A 24316-nucleotide genomic window follows, 5' to 3' on the forward strand; every position below is an offset into this window, starting at 1 on the left:
TAAGGTTTCTTATCCTTTATTTCAATTTGAACCTTGAAAAAAGTCCACCTTATCCAAGATTCTTTAAACACTGTTTTAGCTCATTACCTAAAGAAACTTTACAATAAAAACCTTGGGCAATGTCCATGATAAAAGATACCTGCTGAAATTCTCCCCCTCCGCTCAAGTCCAATAGCCATGCAAAATATATCATCTTACTATGGGAAGGGAAAAGATAGAAGAATGTCTGAATGTACCATAATCTTCAAAGTACTTATCCTCACAGCAACCCTGTTTTATTTTATTGGCATTTAGTAAAATGCATTAGGTCTTTGGAGCAGGGGTCACAAGCCAGGTAAGTGCTAGTTATATTCCTATTCCCTTGCCCTTGCCCAATAAATGTACAATTCTTTTTTTCAAAAGTAGAAGTTTCAAACAGAGGGGTGGGGGGGAATAAATAACCTATGGCCTGCTGGTTAGGGAGACAGGGGCATAAACCCTCTCCTCAGGGGAATGAGGGAATAAAACCGATATGGCTTGCCTGGCCTTAATTCTGTGCCAGTCTTATTCCAGGATCTAAAGCAGCAGTGTCAAACTCCTTTGTCTCCCTGGGCTGGATTGGGACCATGGGGCTCATCAAAGGCTGGATCTAGACCACAAGGAGCTAGTAGGTGGATCTGGACCCACCACCAGGAACAGGGTGAACAGCAGCAGCACTGTTAATCGCTACATACTCCTGAACTGTGGGGATTAATATACCTTCTACTTGCTTCTCATATGCATCCCCAGTGGGGCTTGGTATGCCCCAGTAGGGCTCGGAATTTGGTGGCAAGCACCACCCCCTGCTTGCCGTGCCCCTGAATTCCTGACCCCTATATGGCATATTTTTTACACCACTGCTCGAAAGCCCCTGAGCTCTATAACTATTTGTCATGACAATATTTTAACTTTCCATATTGCATTTACCCTCCTGCATTCTAAGAAACTACTATAGCTCTATGGCTATTGTATGAGTACCTCCATGATTACCATCACCACCTCCTCCTCTTTCTCCTATCCATTTTAAAAAGAAAAGTAGTCCACTCCTTAACTTTTAATGGAAGTGGCTTAGTCACCTACCTCCAAAAGAGGGTTGAGGGCCATGAATCTTAAAAGCATGGAAACACGTTCATCAGCCCAGAGTTTGGTGCCTAAGACCCACCTCCCCCCAAAAAAGAAAAACTATACTATGTGAGACACTTTTAACTGCTTGAGACAGCTCCTCACTCAGTGTGCTAGATGCTGTGAATCCTCACTGAGGTACTAGCTGTTCTCACACATTATAGAGGGAGTTGGGGCCTTTAACACAGGTGTAGGGAGGGATTCCATTAGAGGCCAGGATCCCTGAAGATTAGGTATAAGAATACACACCATCATGATGCTGAAGTCTCTGTGAATTTGCCTATGGTCACAAAGGGAGTCTGTAGCAGGTTAGGGATTTAAACCCAGGCCATCTAAAGTCCAGATCCTGCAGACTTATGCCTGTGCCTGTGTGTAGTCCCAGTGACTCTAAGCATGTCTCTTCTGTATTTGAAAGCTCAGCGCTGAAATCAGACACTCAAGCAGCCACAAAACTTTCTTAAAATTATTCCTACAAGTTCTCTGAGAACCCTTGCCATTCCATCCTTGTAGATGCCCCATACAAAATGCTCATATTAAGGTATCCTTATAAAAGAACGTAACAATTTTTGGCATATATAAGAATTTATGTTTCATTGCTGTCTAACCATTTGACAAAAGAAAAAAGCAACTCATTCTCTCTGCAATGTTGCTTTGGCGTTATGTGTGTGTACACATGTAAGGAATTAAAGGAATTAATTAAACATTTTTGAAAGATCTAAAATGACAAAAGCATGGGAATACCTTCAGCAGTCCAGAGTTTGTTGCCTAAGCACTCCCTCCCTCCCTCCCTCCCTCCCTCCCTCCCCCCAAAAAACCCTGTACTATGCCAAACACTTGACTACCTGAGACAGCTCCTCACTCAAGTGTGCTAGATGCTGCAAATCCTCACTGAGGTACTAATGTTAATTAAATTGTTAATTTTGCCACCTCAGATAATGACAGAAAGAGAATGAAGTTCAGTATAGTGGCCCTGCTGTAAACTATCTAACCATTACAGACATTTCTTGAAACATGAGCACATAGGGTCATGACTCAGCAAGGTAATAAAGCATGTGGCAAGTTCAGTTAATGCATTATCTTATTTTACTGAATCAGTCATCATGATAAAACTACAGCAGTTTTACCATTTATGAGTTAGAGACACGTTATCAAGGTCAGTTGTTTATTACAAAACGTGGCCGGCTTTCTTGTACCTCTTGGCAAAGTCCTCTGCAGAACCATATGCAAGGAATTTCTAAAAAAGGGAATGCTTCAATAATAAACTCTGAATAAGTGCCATCAACAAACCGTTCATAATAAATCCTATACCAGCACCAAGCTGATGAGGAAATCATAGCTTTAAACTATGTACATTTTTAACACAAAAAGTCAATAATAGAGAATAGTATAACATATAAGGAGTGCCCTTTTGGCTGAAATGAGATGACCAAGCCACCAATGGCAGACTCCAAAATTTCCACAACTATAATTTTTAGATGCAATTTTTATATATAAGAGTTATATGAACAGTAATTATCAGTCTTACAGGATCTTTCATTACACCCACACTCTTCTTGTATTCAAGTTAATAGGGTTGGTTTTTTTTAGCATAACAAAGGGTTGAATTTGAACCACAGATAAATGATAGGAAATAGATCTGCACTTTGCTACCATTTATACATTCATTGAGGTATGTCTCTATTATCAAGACATTTTCAAAGGCAAAAGAGAGAAATCTATTTATAAATCAACCTTAAATTAATATAATAAAAATAGCCAGAATCATGCCAGCATATATACAAATACTTGCATAACAATAGTTTTCCCCACTATTTACATTCATGTAATCAAAGTCATATATGAAAGATCTGTTCATCTGTCTGGCAGTTATGTTTCTTCAGTAAAAAAAACTGTTATATAGAGTTTTTGTCAGGACAGTGTTCCAACCATTCCTATTAATAACACATTTAACCCCAGATTCAGTAAAGCACTCCTGAACACACTCCTGAAATCAACAGATCTACTCCTATGCTTAAAATTAAGAATGTGCTTAAGGGCTTTTGTTAGAGTAGAGCCAGCAGGTGAAGAGCATTAACTCCCAATGGTATTCTGCAGAAACCAAGACCAATTTGTATCTTGGATGGGGCCCCAAAACAATGAAATAGGCACACTCTATATAAAGCATTATTTTTCAAACTCATGGATTCATGTAAGTGTGCAAAACGTAAGTTGTGCCTTTACTCATCTGATATGCATGAGTGCTACATAAGATTCCAGTGAGTTCAGGTGTGGACATCAAAACACTTACATTATAGGGCTGTGAAAAGCTTTGGTCGCTGATTCAATTCAGAGGAGATTCGGCCCAATTCGCCGGCTGAATCTCCAAATCTGAATCGAATCATGACACCCATTACCCTCTCCAAATCAAATCAGAAGCCTCTGATTCGATTCAGGAAGATTTGATGATTCAGCCATAGACACAGCTGTGTATGTTTTTGCTATGTACCTCAAAGTACCAGGCACGGCTCATGAACGCTGAGATGGCGAGGCAGATGGAGCTTCCCATGGGAGCATGGGGGAAAGATTCCCCACACGTTCAGCAGCAGACCCAGAAGTGGACCAGAATTACTTCTGGTCCACTTCCAGGTCCGCCGAGGAGCACACAGGGGAATCCCCTGCCCCCAGGCTCGGCAACTGGTGTCTCCTGGGTCTGGGGGGGCACTTATCACCGAGCCAGAGGAGGGTGCAGGGGGATCCCCTGCACGCTTGGTGGTGGACCCAGAAGTGGACCAGAAAAACTTCCGGTCCACTTCCAGTTCTGCTACCAAGCGCGCTGGGAACACCCCCACGCTCCCGTGTGATGCTCCATCCACCCCACCATCTCAGCATTCACCAGCCATACCTGGTATCTTGAGGTACATAGAAAAACATATAAAGTTGTGTCTAGGGCTGAATCACTGATTCTCCAAATCAGAATCAAATCTTCAGATTCAGCCAAATCAAATCGGAACAGCAATACACATCAGTGAACAAAATCACTGTCCCCTGAATCGGGCCGAATCCGAATCAAATGCTGCCCGCTTCGCACACCCCTACTATATTAAGTCTGCAATGTACAAGCTGCTTATAAGATAAATATTAACCCATTTTACAGTAAGTGTGCACTATTAAAATCTAGGAAATTGGCCTTATTTTATTAAATTCATTTCTAACAGCCAAGATTTCTGCACATGCTGGGAAAGAGAAGGGGAGGATAAAAACATTCATCTATCATGCACAGTTGACATTATTATGGTATTTAATACAAAATGGTTGAAAATTGTGTGCAGTCAATAAAGAATGAAAAAGCCCTATCTTCAATTATAAAACCCAACAGTTAAAGAATCACTGCTCCCCTATATTTGGATAGTAAAAAAAAAAATGTAAGAACTTTTTCTTGCAGAATAAATGACAAGTTGGTTAAAAAAATCCCAGACCTGACTGAAAGGGCTTTTAAAATAATTATTCACTTAAATATTCTTAAGCACTTAACCAGTACAGGAACCCAATTTCAACAAGGTAACTCTAATGAAATGTTAAGCAAAAAGGCAGGTCATTGTTAGGAATAAAGCTTGGGGAGGGGGTGACAGGGAAACTTCATTGTTTTTTTATTAGTTCCTCATTTTCTTTCCTGCTGAATTCACTTCTCTCTGTTAGCAGAAGTATGTGTTCTGCAAATTCACGGATGGCACCCCGACCACCACTGCATTTACAGATAAAGCCAACAGCATGTTGTGCAGCTGTGCAAGCATCCGCTGGAACACCACTTATGCCAGCTTTCTTCAAGCACTCCACATCGGACTCTTCATTTCCTACCAGTGGGGGAGGAGAGACATGTGAAAATGCACAATGAAATAAAGAGTAACTGAGACAAACAAGCATTTTCCCTCGAAGCGAAGGAACTGAGATTTGGTTAATTAATCATGGGGTTGTGGTCTGGGCTGTTGCATGAAGCCCATGCCATATGCAGTGCCAGGTCCAGGCACGGGCAGTACGTACCCTATGCTGGCCTTAGTAATTGTGTGCACAGCAAGTTATGGGTCAATGCACGCTGCATGAAGCACTGGACCTGCTGCATGCTCTGTATGTGGGACAGGGAGCTAGTACAGGGTGCATGCCTTATCAAGGTCCCAGGGCCTGCATGTACAGTGAGCCTTGGAAGCTGGCACATGCTGCATATGTACTGGACCTGGTGTTGCAATGCTTGGCAGAGGGTTCCTGGTCAAGCCTGTGGGGCCAGATGAGTTTGATACCCCTGCACTAAGCAATTTTTATTGACCTAGGATTCAGCAGTCCATCCCTGGTAAGCAAAGGATTTAAGCACTTGTTTAAGCTTTGACATCAATGGGACCTAAGCACATACTTAAAATGGTTTCACAAATCTGTGCTGTGATTTGCATTTTAATCCCAATGAATGTTTCTTGTTAAGCATGGAGCAAATGCTCTGAAGATGAACAATGCAAAGTATCATTATCCTGTTAAATTTGTGCATGCCACTTACTGTTTCATTATAATGAAAACAAAACAAAAGAAAATAATCAACTCCCAATGGTATTCTGTAGAAGTCAAGGGCAATTACTATCTTGGATGGGGCCCCAAAACAATGAAATAGGCACACTCTATATAAAGCATTATTTTTCAATCTCATGGGCTCATGTAAATGTGCAAAACATAAGTTGTGCCTTCACCCATCGGATACGCACGAGTGCTACGTAAGATTCCAGTGAGTTCAGTTACAGACATAAAAAACCACCTACATCATAAGGCTGTGCAAAGCTTCAGTCACTGATTCGATTCAGAAGAGATTCAACTTGATTCGGTGGCTGAATCTCCGAATCCGAATTGAATCAGGAGACACATTAATCTCTCCGAATCAAATTGGAAGTCTCCAATTCTATTTGGAGAGATTTGACAATTTGGTCATAGACACAGCTGTATATGTTTTTTCCTGAATGAAAGCAAAACAAAAGAAAATAACCTAAATAAGCCACTTCTTTCCAGCACAAACACTTTTTTTTCCTCCAGTCTTCAACAACTTGAAGTTTATTCTTCACACTGACTTCCACGTCACAGTTCAACTTCATAGCTGAGAGTGTTTTTGAACAGTTCCTTTCAGAGATCAGCAGTACCTATTAAACCAAGTTAAAATAAACTACATAAAGAAACAGATAAAATGAGTTACCAAAACAAAAAAAACAAAAAAACAAAAACAAAAAATCACAACTGAAACTGTTTCTAGGAAATCTCTCAAGTACCAGTAACAGTATTGCATGGCTGGTGTTTCTTTTTACACCCGAGTTGAAGAGATTACAATGCAATAACCCTTTGGGACCTATGACACCGTTCTGAGTGCCAGATCACACCAGTGAATACAATCACTCCATGGCTGGATCTGGCATATGGGGTCATTCTGCAGCTGGATCCAGAGCATAACGCCAGGCTGGCATGCCAAATCATGCCTGCCGACTGATCCCATGTGCTGACTCTACACTAGATCCAACCCACGGACCAACCCTGCCCACAGGTCTGGAAGATTGAGCACCAATGCAATAACCTATTATAGAACTCACCTTTCTAGTCATTAAAGAAGAGCAAATTATCAGTCTAAGTTTCCTTGTAATTCTCAGAATGGGGATTCTCATTTAGCTCTTAAAAAGCAATGTATGCCAGGGCTGTCAAATAGTACTGGGCAAAATAAGTTAACCTTAAGAAGTACAATTTCCATTTGAAAGCATATAGCAGGTTAAAAGAGTAGTAAAAACCACTGCAAAATATTAACAGTGGGAGGAGAAGGTCTTTTAAGTGCAAAATTCACCTTTCCAGGCTGGGGTGTAAATTGCTACTAAATACTGAGCCCTCAGTCCATGCTTGGAAGCAGCAGAAGCTGTGCACCATACAAGACAAATTGTGTACTAGAAACCATGGATACAGAAGCACAGCATGAAAACTCAAAGCCCCAGGGGTCTGAAGCTATGTTTGGATCCTGCTGAATGTGAGCTGCAGAGGATAGGGCAATGGGCTCCCAACACAGGTTAGGCAGCTCAGCTTGGGTTGCCAACAGTTGCAGCATCTGCAAGATCCCTGATCTCAAATGCTCCACACATCTTGGGTGACTTCAGGAAGTCAGTTAATCTCCTGTGCTTCAATTTCCCTGTCTGTAACCCAAATACCTGTACTTCTCCACCTTACAAAGCTGTTGAGAAAACAAAGGTGTTAAAAGTCTGTGAGGTACTTAGATGAAGTAAGCAGGAGCTGTATAAATACCGAGAGTGGACTGCTGCCCAAGGCGTGCTCTGGGCCAGCAGCCCAGGCACCACCAGTTATGACAGCAAGACATCATACAAATTCCTTCCCACTTTCTTTTGGGATCCACTGAGCAAATGCTTCTATGAGTGAGATCTAGAAAGTGTTCAAAACTGCATTCATTTTCTATAGGGAACTGAGATCCTAAGTTCACCACACATTACAATTAGCTGACCTAGCATTCATGATACCTCAGTGTATTGAGCTAGAGCGACCTAATCACAATTTGTTAGAATTGTTTGGCTCCCACTCAACAATAAAATTTAAGGTTTTAGTGTGAAAGGTAGATGAGACACAAAATCTCATTCCAGAAAGGATGCTCACCTTAACTCCTCTTTCCCGTAGTAACTTGATCCCAACAGCATCTTTAAAGTTATAAGAAATCATTTCTTTCTGATCTTCCGACAAATAAATGTGGCCATCTGTGAGGCATCCATCAACAACGCAAACCAGCCATTTCACCTTGTGTAGAGCCTCTTTACCAAAATAGCCATATCTAGACAAAGAAGCTATCATTTTCAGGATGGAAGACTTAAACAATAAAATGCAACTCATTAATATAATTGTGATATTTAAAGCCAAGGAATCAGTTTTATGATTCTTGCTTCCTTTTACAAAAAGGAAGATTTCACATCTTGTCAGCTTTTAAAATATACCCCATTCACAATCTGAATGAATTCATTTTCTCAAAACAAATAATATATTAATAAATGCAGCTCTGCCACAAATTTGCACATATTGTCTTTTTATTCTCGTTTTAAAATCTTGCCCTGCCCCATATGCTGTGCCATATGCTGCTCTGCCTTCTGCTCCCTGCCCCATCTGCTGCTGTGCTGACTGGACCCTTCCCAATCTGTGTGTCACAAGTCCTTGTCAAAAGGTACAGACTGATGTAGCAGGTACACTGAGAACAAATGGTACCCACAGAAACTACTACATTGTAACCACTACATCTACATCAGTGGCTTTTAACCTTTTTTGAACCAGGACCAAACATCAATGGCCAGTCCTGACCCAGTGAATAGTTTAAACAGAAAACAGCCCTCTGGCCCTGCTGGTGCCCCTCAATCCCAAACCACAACCCCCCAAGCCCTGCTGGTGCCCTTCACTCCTGACTCACTGCCCCCTGCCACCAGCCTCCCAGCATGTGGGGTGGGAAGTATATGTATGGGTCATGGGGGGTATGTGCCCCCCATATTTGTGCAACCACAGTGGGCACGGGGCTGCACCCATTTCAGATCAACATGGGCCACTTCAGACCTCCAAAGCCCAGCAGGTGGGACCCTGCACAGGAGGGCAAAGCGGGGCATCAAGACTCTGCTACCACTGCCGCTGAGACCCCTGCACCTGCCGCACTGCCAGTACCTCAAGGAGTAACAAATGTGGGAAGCCAGGCTATCCTCACCTCCACCCACTGCCAACTGCTTGCTGGGCTGCAGCTCTACCTCATGCCATGGCCCAGCTGCTGCCACCGCTGCTCCCTTCAGGCTGCCCACACTGCCCGCCATCCCACATCCCTGCTGGGGTAGAGCTGTGGCCTGAGGGGAGCAGCAGTTGTGACACAGCAGCAGAGTACAGGGCAAGCAGCTGTCACTGGGACGACTTTCAGCCAATGATTAAAATTTTAGAACAGAGGGCGGCACCAGCTCAGCTGCTCTCAGATATAAGGCGTGTGGAGATAAGGAAAGAAAGAGAGAGAGAGAGAGAGAGAGCGAGCGAGCGCACTGCTCAAGTATCTTTAGATTAGGCAACTTACTTCAAAAAACCAGCATTATAATAATAAAAAATTGTTCTAAATTTTGTTCATAGTAACACAAACCTCCCTTTTTACCTCATCACTCTCTGTTCCGCAATAGGCCAATCGATGTCGACATCTATGTCCACACTGAGCTCGGCACCCATTTCAAAGTAGTCCATTTTCCCAGCCTAAATAAAATTAAATCTCATTAGTTTTGTTTTCCATACTTTATTTTAGAAACTAATACAACAATGTTTTTGTGAGCTGTTGTGGGAAGGAGAGGTACTGACCTGGTGTGGAGGGAACAATTAATCTTATCCAGCCTAGGCTCATCCAGCCTGTGGCCACCACTGAAGATGCCGGACAGAGCAGATGGGCAGGGTCTCCGTGGAAACTGGCTTGAGACCCCTATGGCCAATACGTGCTCAGCTGGGCAGATAGGATGGGGCCGTGGGAGGGTGGGGATGGGCAGGAGCAGGATGAGCAGGGGCCAAGCTGGGGCCAATTGTTGGGAAGCAACAGCTCAGGGCTAGAGACCTGGGCAAAGCCACAATCCACTCCCCACATGCTCCTACCCATGGAATCAGTGCCTGGACAGGGATGTGTAGAGAGCTGTGCTTTCAGCTAAATATTCACTGCCCCGCAATCCCAGCCCTGGCCCCAGCTGCCCATCCCGCTCCTGGACGTTACTCCCTGTCCACCCACCCCAACTCCTTCCACCTGGCCAAATGTGCCCTGTTTGTGTCAGTCCTGGCCTGGGCTCCAGGCCTCTGCCTATCTTGTCCATCTGTCCACCCATTTTCCACCTGTCCACCTGCTGCATCCTGCACCCTCGGCAGTGGGTGTGGGGTGGACAGGATGGAGTGTACAAACAGAGGGTCTGGGTCTAGCAGTGGCAGCCAGAAGAAAGCTGAGTCCAGCCACTGCATCGACTTAGCCCTGCTGTGTGCCCCAGTGGGGTGGGACTGGCTGCATGTGCCATGGCCCAGCCTTCCCCCCATGCCTGTGCCAGGTAGGGCCGAGGGACCTGCCGTGGGCTGGATGAAATTCCTTGGTGGGCCAGATCTGGCTCACGGGCTGTATTTTGCCCACTATTGGAAAAGCACATCACAGACATGTTGAATGCTGTAGTCACTTTATTCATTATTGGCAGCCAGCAGTCTCAGGAGACCATGGGGACTGCACCTTTGGTAGGTTAGTAGATACCACTGCAGCTTCTTGAGTGGCTGAGGAGTCCAATGCATGACAGGCAAGTTGCACATACAAACTCAGTTGAGCTTGCACTGGCATGCCAAGTACTGTTTTCTCATCTGCCTTGGATGCCTCTTCTCTAGCTCAGCACTGATCCTCTCCATCTCAAAGTGACGTAAGCCCTGCTTCACAGCAGCTTTCCACTCACAATGGTCCTAAGTGATTGATTCCAAGCATTGGCCATTGATGCACAGCTCATGAAGGTTTTTCTTGCAGACATCAACAAAATGCAGTTTGGACTGTCCAAGTTGACATTTGCTAGTGGCCAGCTCACCGTCAACTATGTCCTTGGGGATTCAGTCATCACTCATACGGTTCACATGCCTTAACCAACAGAGGGTCTCTGGCTCAGAAGCAAAAATATACTGGGTATCTGGGCCCGTTCCAGAACAGTGGAGTTGAAGATTCTGCCATGCCATTTTATGCCCAGGATATGGCGGAGACACTGAAGAAGGAAACTGTTCAGTTTTCTTTTTTCTTTGGCATAAGGAGTCCAAGTTTCACCACCATAGAGAGGTGAGTACTCAAGTGCTGTAGACGGACATCTTTGTCGACAGAGTGAGCACTCTGTTTTTCCAAACTCCCTTTTGAAGTTTAGCCATGGCATTGCTTGCCTTTCCAATGCAAGCATTAATTTTGGCTTCCAAGCCAAGATTTTGCAAGACAGTAGCAAGTAAGTGAATTTTTCAACCACTTCCAGGCTTTCATCATTTATTCTAAATTCAGGAGGGGTGTCAAGTTGTTGCTCCACAACTATTGTCTTCTTCGGGCTAACGGTCAGACCAAAAACATCAAAAGCACAAGAAAGGCAATCTATGAGATTAAACAACGTTGATTCCATTAAGTCTCTTCGTGCAGAAAAACTGCCAGGAGCACATTTAAAACTGATTTCAGTATAACTGCATCAGCTTAAATGGTAGGATAGACTTTTTTAAATTTGGGAATACTAGGCTCTCTTTCTGGCTATCTTTCTGCACAAGGAGGAAGTAACTTCAGCATGTGGACAAAGAGCACTTGGACCCCTTTCGAAAGGGGAATTAAAAAAAAATAAATCAATTAGAATATTAGCTGCTGCCCTTTTTTAAATGACGCGGGAAGGCTTGGAGTCCACATCTTTAGGCACAACCCTACCAAAAATTAATGGGGATTAGGTCCCTAAATACCTTTAGCTAATGAACCTTAGTCTCTTTGTACCTAGATTTCTCCAACTCTAACATGGGAGCATGGAATGAATACTGACCTACCTCAGGAGGTGTACTGAGTTTGAAAAATATGCTCGTTTTCTATAACATAAGGCACCCTAAAACTGAATGTTGTGCTCAGAAGAGCGCTCGCTGTACTTTTCTGAAAAATCATTTGGTACTTTGCTATTATTACAGAGTTTCCAACAGAGTTCACATAAAACATGACCTTTATATCAGTCACAGTACAAGTATGTTAGGAGTGTACTGACAGAATTGAAATTGGGCCAAACTAAGAAGGTCACAGACTGAACCTTATCCTTAAAAAACTGGAAAGAAAAGATAATAAATTTGGCAATTTTGTTTTTACTTCAAGAAAAGGTAGATTTTTTTTTTAAAACTCTGATAGCGCCACAAGGCTATGGCAGCAAACATGCTGGTAGCAAGCACGGTTGACTTCCTCTTTAGTAAAAGCCATAGCCTCTTTCACACTGAATTTCTTCCTATGTACCTTTTACAGTAACAGCTCAGTATCGACATGAAGGTAAGAAAGTTACAGGGTGGCCTGGATTCTCTGCTGGGTTAACCTGCAGGCAAAGGAACCCAATTAAGGAACCTGGATCCAGTTCCTCCAGAGTCATAGATTTCATAGACATTAGGGCTGGAAGGGACCTCGGAAGATCATCGAGTCCAGCCCCCCGCCCAAAGGGCAGGACGTCAGCTGGGGTCATAGGATCCCAGCAAGATAAGCATCCAGTTTCATCTTGAAGGTGTTCAATGAAGGCGCTTGAACAACCTCCGGCGGGAGGCTGTTCCAGACCTTGGGGGCTCGGACAGTAAAGAAATTCTTCCTTATGTCCAGCCTGAAACGATCTTGTAGTAGTTTGTGACCATTCGTCCTCGTCATCCCTTGGGGCGCTCTGGTGAACAAACGTTCCCCTAGATACTGGTGATCACCCCTGATAAACTTGTAGGTGGCCATCAGATCACCCCTGAGCCTGCGCTTTTCCAGGCTAAAGAGCCCCAGGGCTCTCAGACTGTCATCGTAGGGTCTGCTTCCCTGACCCCTGATCATGCGCGTGGCTCTTCTCTGGACTCTCTCAAGCTTCTCCACATCCTTTTTGAATTGTGGAGCCCAAAACTGGACGCAGTACTCCAGCTGCGGCCTCACTAAGGCCGAGTACAGGGGGAGAATGACGTCCCGGGATTTGCTTGAGAAGCATCTATGGATGCAAGCCAGCGTTTTGGTCGCTTTACTAGCCGCAGCATCGCATTGCAGGCTCATGTTCATCTTGTGGTCAATGATGACCCCCAAGTCTCTTTCTTCCATAGTGCTAACCAACATAGCACTGCCGAGCCTATAAAGATGCTGCGGGTTTTATTTTCCAAGGTGGAGAACCTTGCATTTATCGGCGTTGAACACCATCAGATTCTCATCCGCCCACTTGCTGAGCCTGTCCAGGTCAGCCTGGATCACCCCCCTGTCTTCTGGCGTGGATGCTTTGCCCCAAAGTTTGGTGTCATCGGCGAACTTGGCCAGTCCGCTTCTGACTCCAGTGTCCACATCGTTAATGAAGATGTTGAACAGTATGGGTCCAAGGACAGAGCCCTGGGGGACCCCACTGGTCACAGGACACCACAATGAGTGACTTCCATCAATTACTACCCTCTGGGTCCGACCCCGGAGCCAATTTTCCAGCCAGTGGATCATGGGGGACCCAAGGCGACAATTGGCCAGTTTCTCCAAGAGACGATCATGGGACACCAGATCGAAGGCTTTTTTGAAGTCAAGATATATGACATCAATCTCATCTCCCTTGTCCAGGTGATAGGTCACCTGGTCGTAGAAGGAAATGAGATTGGTCAAGCAAGACCTACCCGCAACAAACCCGTGCTGGCTATCCCTTAAGATGTTGGCGTCGGCCAGTCCATTAAGGATGGCCTCCTTAATAAACTTTTCTAAGATCTTCCCCGGGATAGAAGTCAGGCTGATGGGCCTATAGTTAGCCGGATCCACTTTCCTCCCTTTCTTGAAGATAGGCACCACGTTGGCCTTCTTCCAGTCTTCGGGCACTACACCAGAGCGCCAAGAGTTTTCAAAGATCCGCGCTAGAGGCTGGGCTATGATGCTCGCCAGCTCCTTGAGTACCCTGGGGTGAAGATTGTCAGGGCCGGCTGACTTGAAGGTATCCAGCTTCTCAAGATGTTCCTTCACAAAGTCAGCATTAATGGAGGGCAGGGGATCACCCTCACCCGGACTTCCCGGCCCTGTAGCAGGCACAGGCGTCCCATGGGGCTGATGAAAGACCGACGCAAAGTACCTATTTAATAGGTTGGCTTTTTCCTGGGCGTCAGTTGTCAGTTGCCCCATCTGGTTCAGCAGGGGTCCAACGTTGCCCCTGCTTTTCCTCCGGCTCCCCACATATCTGAAAAAGGACTTTTTATTGTCCTTGATGCTCAAAGCTAGCTGGAGTTCAGTTGCAGCCTTGGCTTTCCTGGTCTGCTCCCTACAGGACCGGACCAGTGCAGAATAATCCTCCTTGGAGGTGACTCCCATCCTCCATCCTTTGTAGGCCTTTCTTTTTAGCCTCAGGAGGTCTGCTAGGTCCCTGGAGAGCCAGGGGGGCTGCTGTGCCCTCTTGCTGCCTTTCCTCCGAGATGGAATAGACTTAGTTTGTGCATTGAGGATCGCTCCCTTGAGGAGCAACCACTCTTCTTGAACTCCCCTCTCCCTGCGGTCACAGTCCCTTAGGGCCTCACTGACAAGCCTCCTGAGCTTGTCAAAGTTGGCTTTCCTGAAGTCAAGGACTTGCGTGTTGCTGACCGACTTGCCAGCTTTTCGGCGGATGGTGAAGGTGATCAGCTCGTGGTCGCTGTCACCCAGCTTCCCATCGATCACTAGGTCGCTGACTAGGTCCTCCCCAGTAGCCAGCACCAGGTCGAGCAGCGCTTTGCCTCTCGTTGGCCCATAGACTTCTTGAGTCAGGTAGAGGTCATCCACGCACGAGAGGAAGCTCTGCGACCGCTCAGATTTTGCTGAGCGATCCTCCCACGAGATGTCTGGGTAATTGAAGTCACCCATGACAACCATGGTCCTGGAGCAAGCTGCCTCAGCCAGTTCCCGGGCAAACTCCTGGTCTAGCTCAGGACTTTGGGTGGGAGGTCTGTAATAGACTCCCACCATTGTGTCCCCTGTGCCGTGTTCCCCACGGATTTTAACCCAGAGGGTCTCCAGCCGTCCACCCTGGTCGCCAATATCGGCTTGCAGGGACGCGTAGCTTTCCTTAACATAGAGAGCTACACCCCCACCCCTTTTCTCTACACGATCCCTCCTGTACAGGGTATAGCCATCTATCCCCGTGGTCCAGTCATGGGTGGAGTCCCACCAGGTCTCCGTGATCCCTATGACATCGTAATTGTTTGCACTGAGCAGGAGGATGAGCTCCATCATTAGAATATCCCTAATATGTGCAATCTGGCTACAAGCTACGACTGTTTCTTGGAGATCATGGCAGATAGATCATCTCGTTTTTGATCCATCTTTTACACTGGAAGTTAATGTTAACATATAGGAGATACAACAGTTCTACACCCACTGGTGACTTCATAACAGTAGGACACACTCCCACAGCATGGAAAATGTATCTACTTTGTTTGAAAGAAAGTAAAGTGATTTTGATTCCTGATGTCCTAGAAATATTTTGTGCTTACACAGCACTTTAAAAGTGTTAATGAACTAGGCCCCTGCTGGGGGGGGGGGGGGGGGAGGCGCGCTGGCTGGCCTTCTGTGACTGAGGCTGGCACAACAGACAAGAATATTTTAAACTAAGACATTTGAGAAGGTTGTGCAAGACTCATTTGATCTATGTGCCTCCATAGCAGGACACCCCCTGTTGACCACATGACTCCTGCCCCCACTAGCTCCTCTGGGTACCTTCCTTTTTTCTCACCTGCCAAGCCTTGATGGGGCTATATTAGTGTTAAGGGAGGCTGCCCCAGGGTCCCAGAGTGAGCCCTTGTTCACTTTATATTCCGTGCTGCTGATGACAATTCCACATGAAGGACACTAACATAAACGTGCTTCAGCTAATGCCAGAGGATTAAACAATAATTGTTATACAGAATGAGTCACATCACACTGGAGTTTAAACCCTTGCTACTGGACATTGATTTTTATTACATAATCCAGTCAAATGCATGTACAGTTGCTAAAGCCAAAGGGTACAAGATGCATTACAGGAAAACAGAAGCACCAACCTGCAAGCAGCCACTCTCAATTATTTGTCTTGTAGCAAAGTAGAATGACCCATTTTCATATAGCTCTCCTGACCAATCCTGCCGCCGGCAGCGCTTTGCTGGATTCACGTTGTCAGGTTCCAAAACTTCACATAAGGTAAACAAATAAAAAAAGTCATTCACAAAGGGAAAAAAATAAATACTTGTTCAAAGTCACTTCTTAGTTCAAATAAGCTGCTCTGTGAAATTAAGGACATAACTGTGCCTGCCACAGGCTACTGTGATTACTGTCTCAGGGTCTCAGAAAGCACAGATTTTTTTAAGAATCACTGCACTGCCCATTCTTTGTTAGAAACATGGAATCATGAGATGGAGGAATACCTTGTATTTCTTGCACAGGAAGTTGAAAAAGTCTAATTCCAGCTTACAGAGGATACATTTCTCCCAGAAGTCTTCAGATGAAAAGCTGTTCTGTCACTCCTTCCCTTCCAATGAACTCACCAGGTCCTGACAGACAGCCCTTGCCTCTGTGAAAGATTGTTCTTTTCCCTAGTGCTGTTTTTGATACTTGGTAGAGCTGTTTTCCCCTAACCAGCCAAAGGGAAGGAGGCAGGGGTGAAAATATCAACTTTGCATAGCTTTAAAAGCAACGGTGTCCAAAAACACCTCCAATTTTCAAAACTGAAAAGGCAAAGAGGGGCATAATACATTATCTCCACTAGAGATCCCTGGAGCCTAACACAAGTCCATAGTGACTAACTACAGCAGCAAATATGACCAGAGTTCATCTAAGAGCAGAACTGGCTGTTTGGGACACATGACAGAGTAAACTACTACTTGCACTAACAGCCTGAGGACGGTGCGGAGACGCACCATCCCAACACTTCCCACATGAGAAAAATGAAATGAGGTTGGGGGCTTGAGTAGGATGACAATTCTGTAGGAAAATACCAGGCAAACATATAAGAGAAGAGCCCTTCTTACAAAAACTCTTATGAAGAATTCCTATGAACAAATCCAGCCAAAGAGATTTAATATTTAATAAGAGAACTAAGAGGCATGCATTTCCAGTGGTTAGAAATCACTATCCATCCACATGCGGAAATAACTGAGCAGGCTAAGTGCCAGGTTGGTTGGACTCCCACCAGAGTGGGAAGCAGAAACTGATTTGGCAACTGGAGGCTCTATTTAGTGACATTCAGTGATCATGCACGGTGGCTAGCACCATACCTGAGGTCCTAAGGACTCACAAGCAAGCTACAGGAGTATACGGGGAAATTTGTTGGAGCACTGTGCTCCAGGAAACAGCTTTGTGCGCAGCAGTACTGACATGGCAGAAATATGACTGATCAAGGATGAGGATGTTTGCAGAAGGAGGGGCTGGGTCTATGCATTCTGCAAAACAGGCATGCACAGAATGAAGTCACTATCAGCAACACTGAACCCTGAGAACATTGAACTTAAGAAAGTCAGTAACTACTTGTTAGGACACATCTAGTATGGCTTATAAATGATAATCCTTGGGTCATAATAGGTTAAATTAGGTAATGTAATGCAAAAGAGGAAAAATATAAACACCTAGGAAGAGAAGTAACATTTGTCTGTTTTCAGTGTTTTAAGGCTAACTGGAAAGAGCCCTGTATTTGAACTGCAAACTATTCTTGTAAACAGCCACTATCAGAAACACCACATTCCTGAAAAGCAGTTTTTCCTGCCCCTTAAGTTGCAGACACTGGTGAGTTCTCTCTCTTCTTCTTTAAATATTCCTTTTAACGAAAGGATTTTCTGGTTATACCTAAGCTCATTCTTCAGCATTCAAATCCTTTAAGAAATGTTTTGGTTAGAACCTGAAGCTTATTTTTCCACACTTAGTAGGCTGAGGAGACATTGGTTATTAGAGCAGGTACTGAATATCTAACACACATGGAGTTGTGGTACATGCACTGGCTCCACGTCACACCTAGACTAGATTTATCCCTTTATACATGTCCAGTAAATCAGGTAGGGCTGACAACTCCTGATCTCTACCTGGTACAGTTCTGAATCTCCTGGCTACCTAAAATACAATGTACGGAATTGTAAAATTCAGTCCATGATTTCAATGTTCCTGTTTTCTTTTTATAATATATTTTATTGGATCACAGGTCTATAGTTTTAGGATTACTCTGACCCTGCTCTAGAAGGATTTTGAGCATCCATGACTCCCACCAGAGGCAACAAAGGTTATGAGTAAGGACCTACCTAAATTGTGGTGAGACAAAGGGTTTTTCATGGCCTGCTCTTGGCGCACACGGCCAATTTTGGGGGCATTTCACAGCAGCCCTACCCCTCAGCACTGATCCACAGAGAGGCTCCACCCCTCAGTGCTAATTGGCAGAGAGGCCCTGGCAGGGTGAGGAGGGACAAGGGAGCAGCTGCCATCTTGTCTGCTGCCCTTCATGCTGCCCCACCAGCCAGCACCTTCTCCTCCTGGTAGCAAGGACCACTGGCTCCTACTGAGAAGCCATCATTTTATTTATTTATTTTTGCAGACAATCCCAGATTTCGGAGTTTCCATAAAATCCGCAAAACCACAAATTAAGTAGGTCCCTAGTTAGGAGTGCTCACCTCCATGCAGAACTGGGACTTCACAACACAGTTAACATTTTAGATTCAAAGGTCTGAAAACGTGTATTAAGACTGCAGATGAATGTGGATATTTGAGCAATATCTTACTACCTCTATACACATGCTCTCGGGAGCCACTCTAATTAAAACACCTGCAGCATCTCATGTATTCAGTATCCTGCATTTCAAAATGGTGGCAGAGGCGCTTTACCTAAAGATGGGGGAACAAGTTTTGGCTAGGGAACAAGCTTGTTGAGCAAGCTTTAGTTAAAGCGCCCCCATTGCCATTTTGAAAAGCAGGACGCTGAATACATGAGACTGTGCAGCACGCTGGATTGAGTGTGCGACAACATGTTCTAATCAGAAAGTGTCAGAACACTTGGAAAAGTGCCCTCAGTGGTGCAAAAGACACCAAATTAGTCTCCATAGAGACCAATGACTTCTATTTTAGTCACAGAATGAGCCCAATATGGGCACTGATGGTGTAAGCATCCAACGTCCTAACTCATCAACATGTGTCATACTCAAATGGAAGAACCTCTTTTACAAAAAGTTGATTCAGTTTCTCTCCATTCAGTGTTAGCTATGGTAACCAGGAGGTCAATTAAAAATACATCTTCATTTATGATAGCGAATGCATGAAAACTAATATGAAAAATCCTAATGAAGATGAGGTAATTTAAAGCTTTTTTAAACAAGTTAGTCTTTACCTTCATTTGCTATAAACAAGCCTAGGGTTTACTTTGATTTGTTAATTCATCTTCAAGGAAAACTACTCTGCCTGCCCTAGTATTTAATTAATGTTAATCACTAAAACATAGTAAGAACACATCTCTCTCTTCCCCCCACCCCTTCCTATAAAGAAAAGGTCATATGGTCATATCTACTTGTCACTTGAATATCTAGCAAGAAACAAACTTAGCATTTAAGCCTAACCATGGTTACTTAATGATATTCACACTCTGAACTTTAAGTCATCCTAACAAAATTAAGATGAGACAAAAGATGAATATTAAATTAACAGTGTTCAAAGAGGGTGTGAAAGTGATTTGATTTCTGTGACTATGAAGTTTATGCATCTAAATGTCGCTTTAAGCATAGATGAGAAAGAGGTAACATTTATTGTACTGGAAGCTTTATCAAGTTTAGTAATAACCCAGAAACTTAAAAATATTACCTCCGTTTTTATTCTTATGCCATCTAAACTGATATCGTTTCACAACAGAAAAGACAGACTCATAGCCTTCCTTTTGAATCATTCTTGCCACTTTTATGAGATGAGTGGGATGTAAACAGGGAGAAGTTGCTTGAATATTTCCTACGATATCAATCTCTAAAGAAGAAAAAATTAGAAAATGTGAAAAATTTCTTATGAAATATTCAGTGTGTATAAAATAAAATATTTTCATGTGCCTGTTAACAATATTTACAAACATACGCAGTTCTAAAGACAATTATTTCTTTCTTCCCCAGTGATTTCAATAGAAATGAAGGGCACTCAACATCTTTCAGCCTTGGGCCTTAAGTCAAATAGAAACTGACATACCTGGATGATGACGAAGAAACTCTGCTATGGTTTCCAGAGAGCTAGAAGAGTCTTTAGATACTTCAGAACTTCTGCGATGAACTTTGGCACCAAACTGCTTTGCTACATTCTCAATTTCATCATGATCTGTGGAAACCCACACACTGTTGGCAGATAGGGAAATAATAAATAAATGTAAGAGTAAGCATTAACATTATTTTTCAGCTCCATCACCATAACATTAACCAGATGATTATTAGTTTTCCTCATGACTAGGGATCCTAGTATTCCATTTGCTGCAGAAATTGGAAAAGTGATTGGAAAAGCATACAGAATACATGTTTTCCCTGATCTACGGAAAGCACAGTGATGTCCCATGACATGCAGTGCCATTTCTGCTCTCGTATTTTTGCCACACGTTTTGCCTTTTGGACAATCAGTAGCAGGGGGGGTCCACCACCCTCCTAAATACCACCATTGTTAAATAGTGCACTGTACCTGGAAAAAAAATTAAGATGATAGGATTTTCTCACTGACTAAAAAGCTATTACCCGCAGCTTAAGAATTTTTAAAAAAAAATGCAATCCTATGATCAACTGTATACAAGAAAGTTAACTGGATTCAAAAACAGGTTTTTAAGCCAAGCTGCACTGCAATCTAACACCACATGTTGCCTGAGGTACAATGCAGGTAGGAGTACAGTATAACCTGGATCATACATGTCCAAGTTGAGTCACAACTTGCTCATTCACAGCAGGTTACTGAATTAACAATCACTGAGCTGTTTGCTGCAACTTTGATGTCAAAAGATGCCACTTTTCCAATCAGCCATGAACGGCACATGCCCCCGGCGGCTGGGGGAGCACAGTGGCGGTGGGAGCGTGGCAGCAGTAACAGTGGAGCTCCCGCAGACGCCACCAGCACCGACAGCAGTGGCGGGGTGGTGAGCGCTATCCAGGGGTCAGCAACCAACCGCAGGCACCTCCGGCAGTGTCAGGAGCAGCCAGTGGCTATCGCGGACTGCCTGCAGACACCACCGGCAGTGGCAGCAGCAGGGTGGCAAGTGGCAACTGCCCACAGGCACTGCCGACAATGTCGGTGGCGCCTTTTTATAGGAGGTGCATTGCCACTCTCAGGGGGTGCACATGCACCCTCGTGCACCAGCTACACATTACCCCTGCAATCATCTGGATCTCATTAGCAGTGTCACATAGCTGATCAAAGAAGTAAGGTCAAAGTGCAGCAAACACCTGCAAGTCTCAGTAGTCCTGTGCAGCTGCTTTGCCATATATAGCTAAACCCTCAATTTTGAATGTATGGGTTTAGGAACACAGCCCTACTAAGAATCCATTTTCTACTCTATTTTACGTCATTGTTTACTAATTTAAGGACACCTGGTAAGAGCCCATGGGGCTAAGGAGATGTTGAAATAAGAGTCCATTCATATCTGTTGGCACAGTTTTAGTTAGAAATGGCTTACAAAGGAAATGCAATGAAATAAAACAAATAGGCCATATCCAGTGTGAAGGTTAGTCAAGCAACAGACAATGGCACAGACTTTGGCACAAAAAAAACTTCAATTCTGGTTTAGCAGGGTGGCAAGAATAAGGAAAGTTTGCAGAAGGAGAGGTTGGATCTATGTATTGTGCATAATGTTTGCAAAACTCATGGACCGGGCAAGGCCGCTACCATCAGTATCACACTGCACTATACAGTGTAATACTGCTCACCGTACACACAGCTCTGGTTATTACTCTGGTAATTTTTTCCATCTCAGACATCAGGGGATTCATATATATATATTAAGGATGATGACAGTAGATCTCAGTCACAAGATACACCCATGTGAGTGGCTTTGCAGTCCTAATTGCTACTAAAACTGGGGAAAAAAACCCACCTTCTCTCAAACTAAACACACAAACCCCAGCCCTGTCAGTTTAAACTGTGTGTACATACTTCTGCATTAAAATTATTTCAAGGACACTAGAAAACATCACATTTTTGTCTCAAAATGTTGTAGTTAGAAGTAAGATGAACCATGCGCTCTGTGTATGAAGACAGCCAGCAGGTAGGAAACTAGCAAGCTGTTGAAACCACCATTCTGATATAACTAACCAGAGCAGGCATTGCAATGAACACTACTGGACTTGATTCAGAACTTTCCCAACTAAAAGTTTCTTGATTGGAGAATACCCATTTGTAAAAACCCTAACTCTAATAAGGCCAGATCAGAACAGAAGCCTGAACCTGGGGGTCAGACCCTTTACACAAGCAAGTACCCACAGCAGGTGGTATGATCTACATGGGATGTCCCCAAACACATTCCTCCCATTGACATGCTTCCAAACTATGCCAGACAGCCTGTTTTGGAGCATCTTGCTGACCACTCTTGAGACGTTAATCTCTGGTGCGCTCGAAAGCAGCCACTACCAATGACCTGGAGTGTCTAAACTGGTTCATTTCCAAATTTGGAGAGCGTATACAAAAGCAGGCAGGATGGAGGATGCGCCAAGAAATGTCATGGTGCAAGCTGGTGCTTTGGTGTAGACATGGCCTAAATACCCTCCCCACCAGACCACGGTAGGTTTTTAATTTATACAAAGTTTAAGTGCATGGGATTGTTCCATCCTAAGTGCAGGACTTTGCACTTGCCCTTGTTGAACCTCATGAGATTTCTTTTGGCTCAATCCTCCAATTTCTCTAGGTCACTCTGAATCCTCCACCATGTCTACTCCACCTTCCAACTTGGTATCATCTGCAAGCTTGCTGAGGGTACACACTATGCCATCTTCCAGATTCACTCATTAACTACATGATAATTATGTCACAGGAGTGGCAAGTTATCGTGAGCTTCACCACCCAGTCATGTGAAAATCACATTGCACATGGCCCGCCTAAATTTATTGCACAGTTCACCCACAATGCACACTAACTGTGTGATACTTACTTTGCAGGTATAACCAGGCTACACTTATTGCCTGATTCACTCATGCACTGCACAACGTACGTGATGTGTGGCAAAGGCCAAACAGGCAGGATGGAGACCCTAACTCTGCCACAAGGTGCTCTAAGAGTCTGACAGGCAGGCGGTGACTACTGACTGCAGCATTGCCAGGTCTTCAATATGAAATGATCGTACTGGATGCTCAAAATTATAGTATTTGCTGAAAATCTATTGTACACTGAAAAGTATGCAAATATGTATGCAAATAAGTCTTATTTACTTTATATTGCTCACTGTAAGAGTAAGAATTGGATCAAAGCTGAAGCATTTCTTTATTTCGAGGCAAACAATCATAAGAAAGTGCTGACAGCTAACCCAAATGTGGGTTAAGACTCCCTGAGCGTGACTCAAGTTTTGCATGTGCTGCATCAAGTAACTGCCTCAAAAGTCACTGTACATTTTTAACACTTTAACTATTACTGATTGTACATCGTACAAGGGTTGAAATTATTATACAGATAGGATAATCATTGTACACCTGGCAACATAGGGCTTAGCTAACAGGGTGGGAGAGACCACTCTAGCAGCCCAGCCCCCTATGGAAGGTCCAGCACAGCCCTCCCGCATAGGATGGATAGAATGGACTCGCCCACCTGCGCGCATCAGTGCACACACCCAGCTAACAGGCAAAACAGGAGCTTGAGCTCGCGGGCTCCGCGCATGCGCATATCCAGATAATGAGGGAGGGGTGCTCGCGGCCTCCGCGCATGCGCACCTCTGAAAGACCTTGGCGTCGACAGTAGCCCGCAGCACCCAGCCCAGGAGGGGCAGGCCGGCCAGCGGTTTGATGTTCTTCAGCGGGATCCCTTTGCTGCCGCCCCGGGCCAGCACCAGCGCGGCCATGTGCCGCACCGGCTTCCCCGCCTCCACCCCCAGCGGGGAGCAGGGGCAGCTGCAGAAGCAGGCGCAGCTGCAGGAGCAAGCGGTGGAAGGCTCCATGCTGTCCCTGTAGCCACCTCGACCCGGCGCGCCGTCCACTCCCACGTGCGGCCCCGGCGCGCCGTCCACTGCCACGTGCGACCCCGCTCACTCCATGCCTGCCGGCGAGGCAGACATGGAAATGGTGTCCTGCGACTGCAGCTGTGGCGGGCGGGAAATGACAGTGGAGCCGTGTGCGCACGCGCCCAAAGGGTCTGCCTAGCCCCCGCCCTCCACACCGGGCGGCGCCGGGGGCATGCTGGGAAATGGAGTTCGGCGGTAGCGAGAGGCGGGGTGCGGGTGGAGCCGTATGCGCATGTGCGCAAGGACTGCCCGGCCGTGAGGGAGGGCGGTCACCTGCTTGGGGGGGGGGATGTTATTCTGCGCACATAGAC

The 24316-nt window shown here is 44.8% G+C and overlaps 1 protein-coding gene across 1 annotated transcript; it reads right to left on the reverse strand.

Moving 5' to 3' along the window:
• On the reverse strand, positions 1–24107 carry CMAS (cytidine monophosphate N-acetylneuraminic acid synthetase). Its single transcript, XM_006263797.4, has 8 exons — positions 23719–24107; positions 20021–20163; positions 19652–19807; positions 15889–16013; positions 9293–9387; positions 7786–7957; positions 6137–6287; positions 1–4970 (listed from the first exon to the last, which is right to left on the reverse strand). Exons 1-8 carry the CDS (start codon positions 23940–23942, stop codon positions 4756–4758), a joined length of 1281 nt encoding a protein of 426 aa, XP_006263859.1. The 5' UTR covers positions 23943–24107; the 3' UTR covers positions 1–4755.
• Positions 24108–24316: the final 209 nt, after the last annotated feature.

Source organism: Alligator mississippiensis, chromosome 4, assembly GCF_030867095.1.
Source record: "Alligator mississippiensis isolate rAllMis1 chromosome 4, rAllMis1, whole genome shotgun sequence".
In the NCBI taxonomy this organism is placed as follows: Eukaryota; Metazoa; Chordata; order Crocodylia; family Alligatoridae; genus Alligator; species Alligator mississippiensis.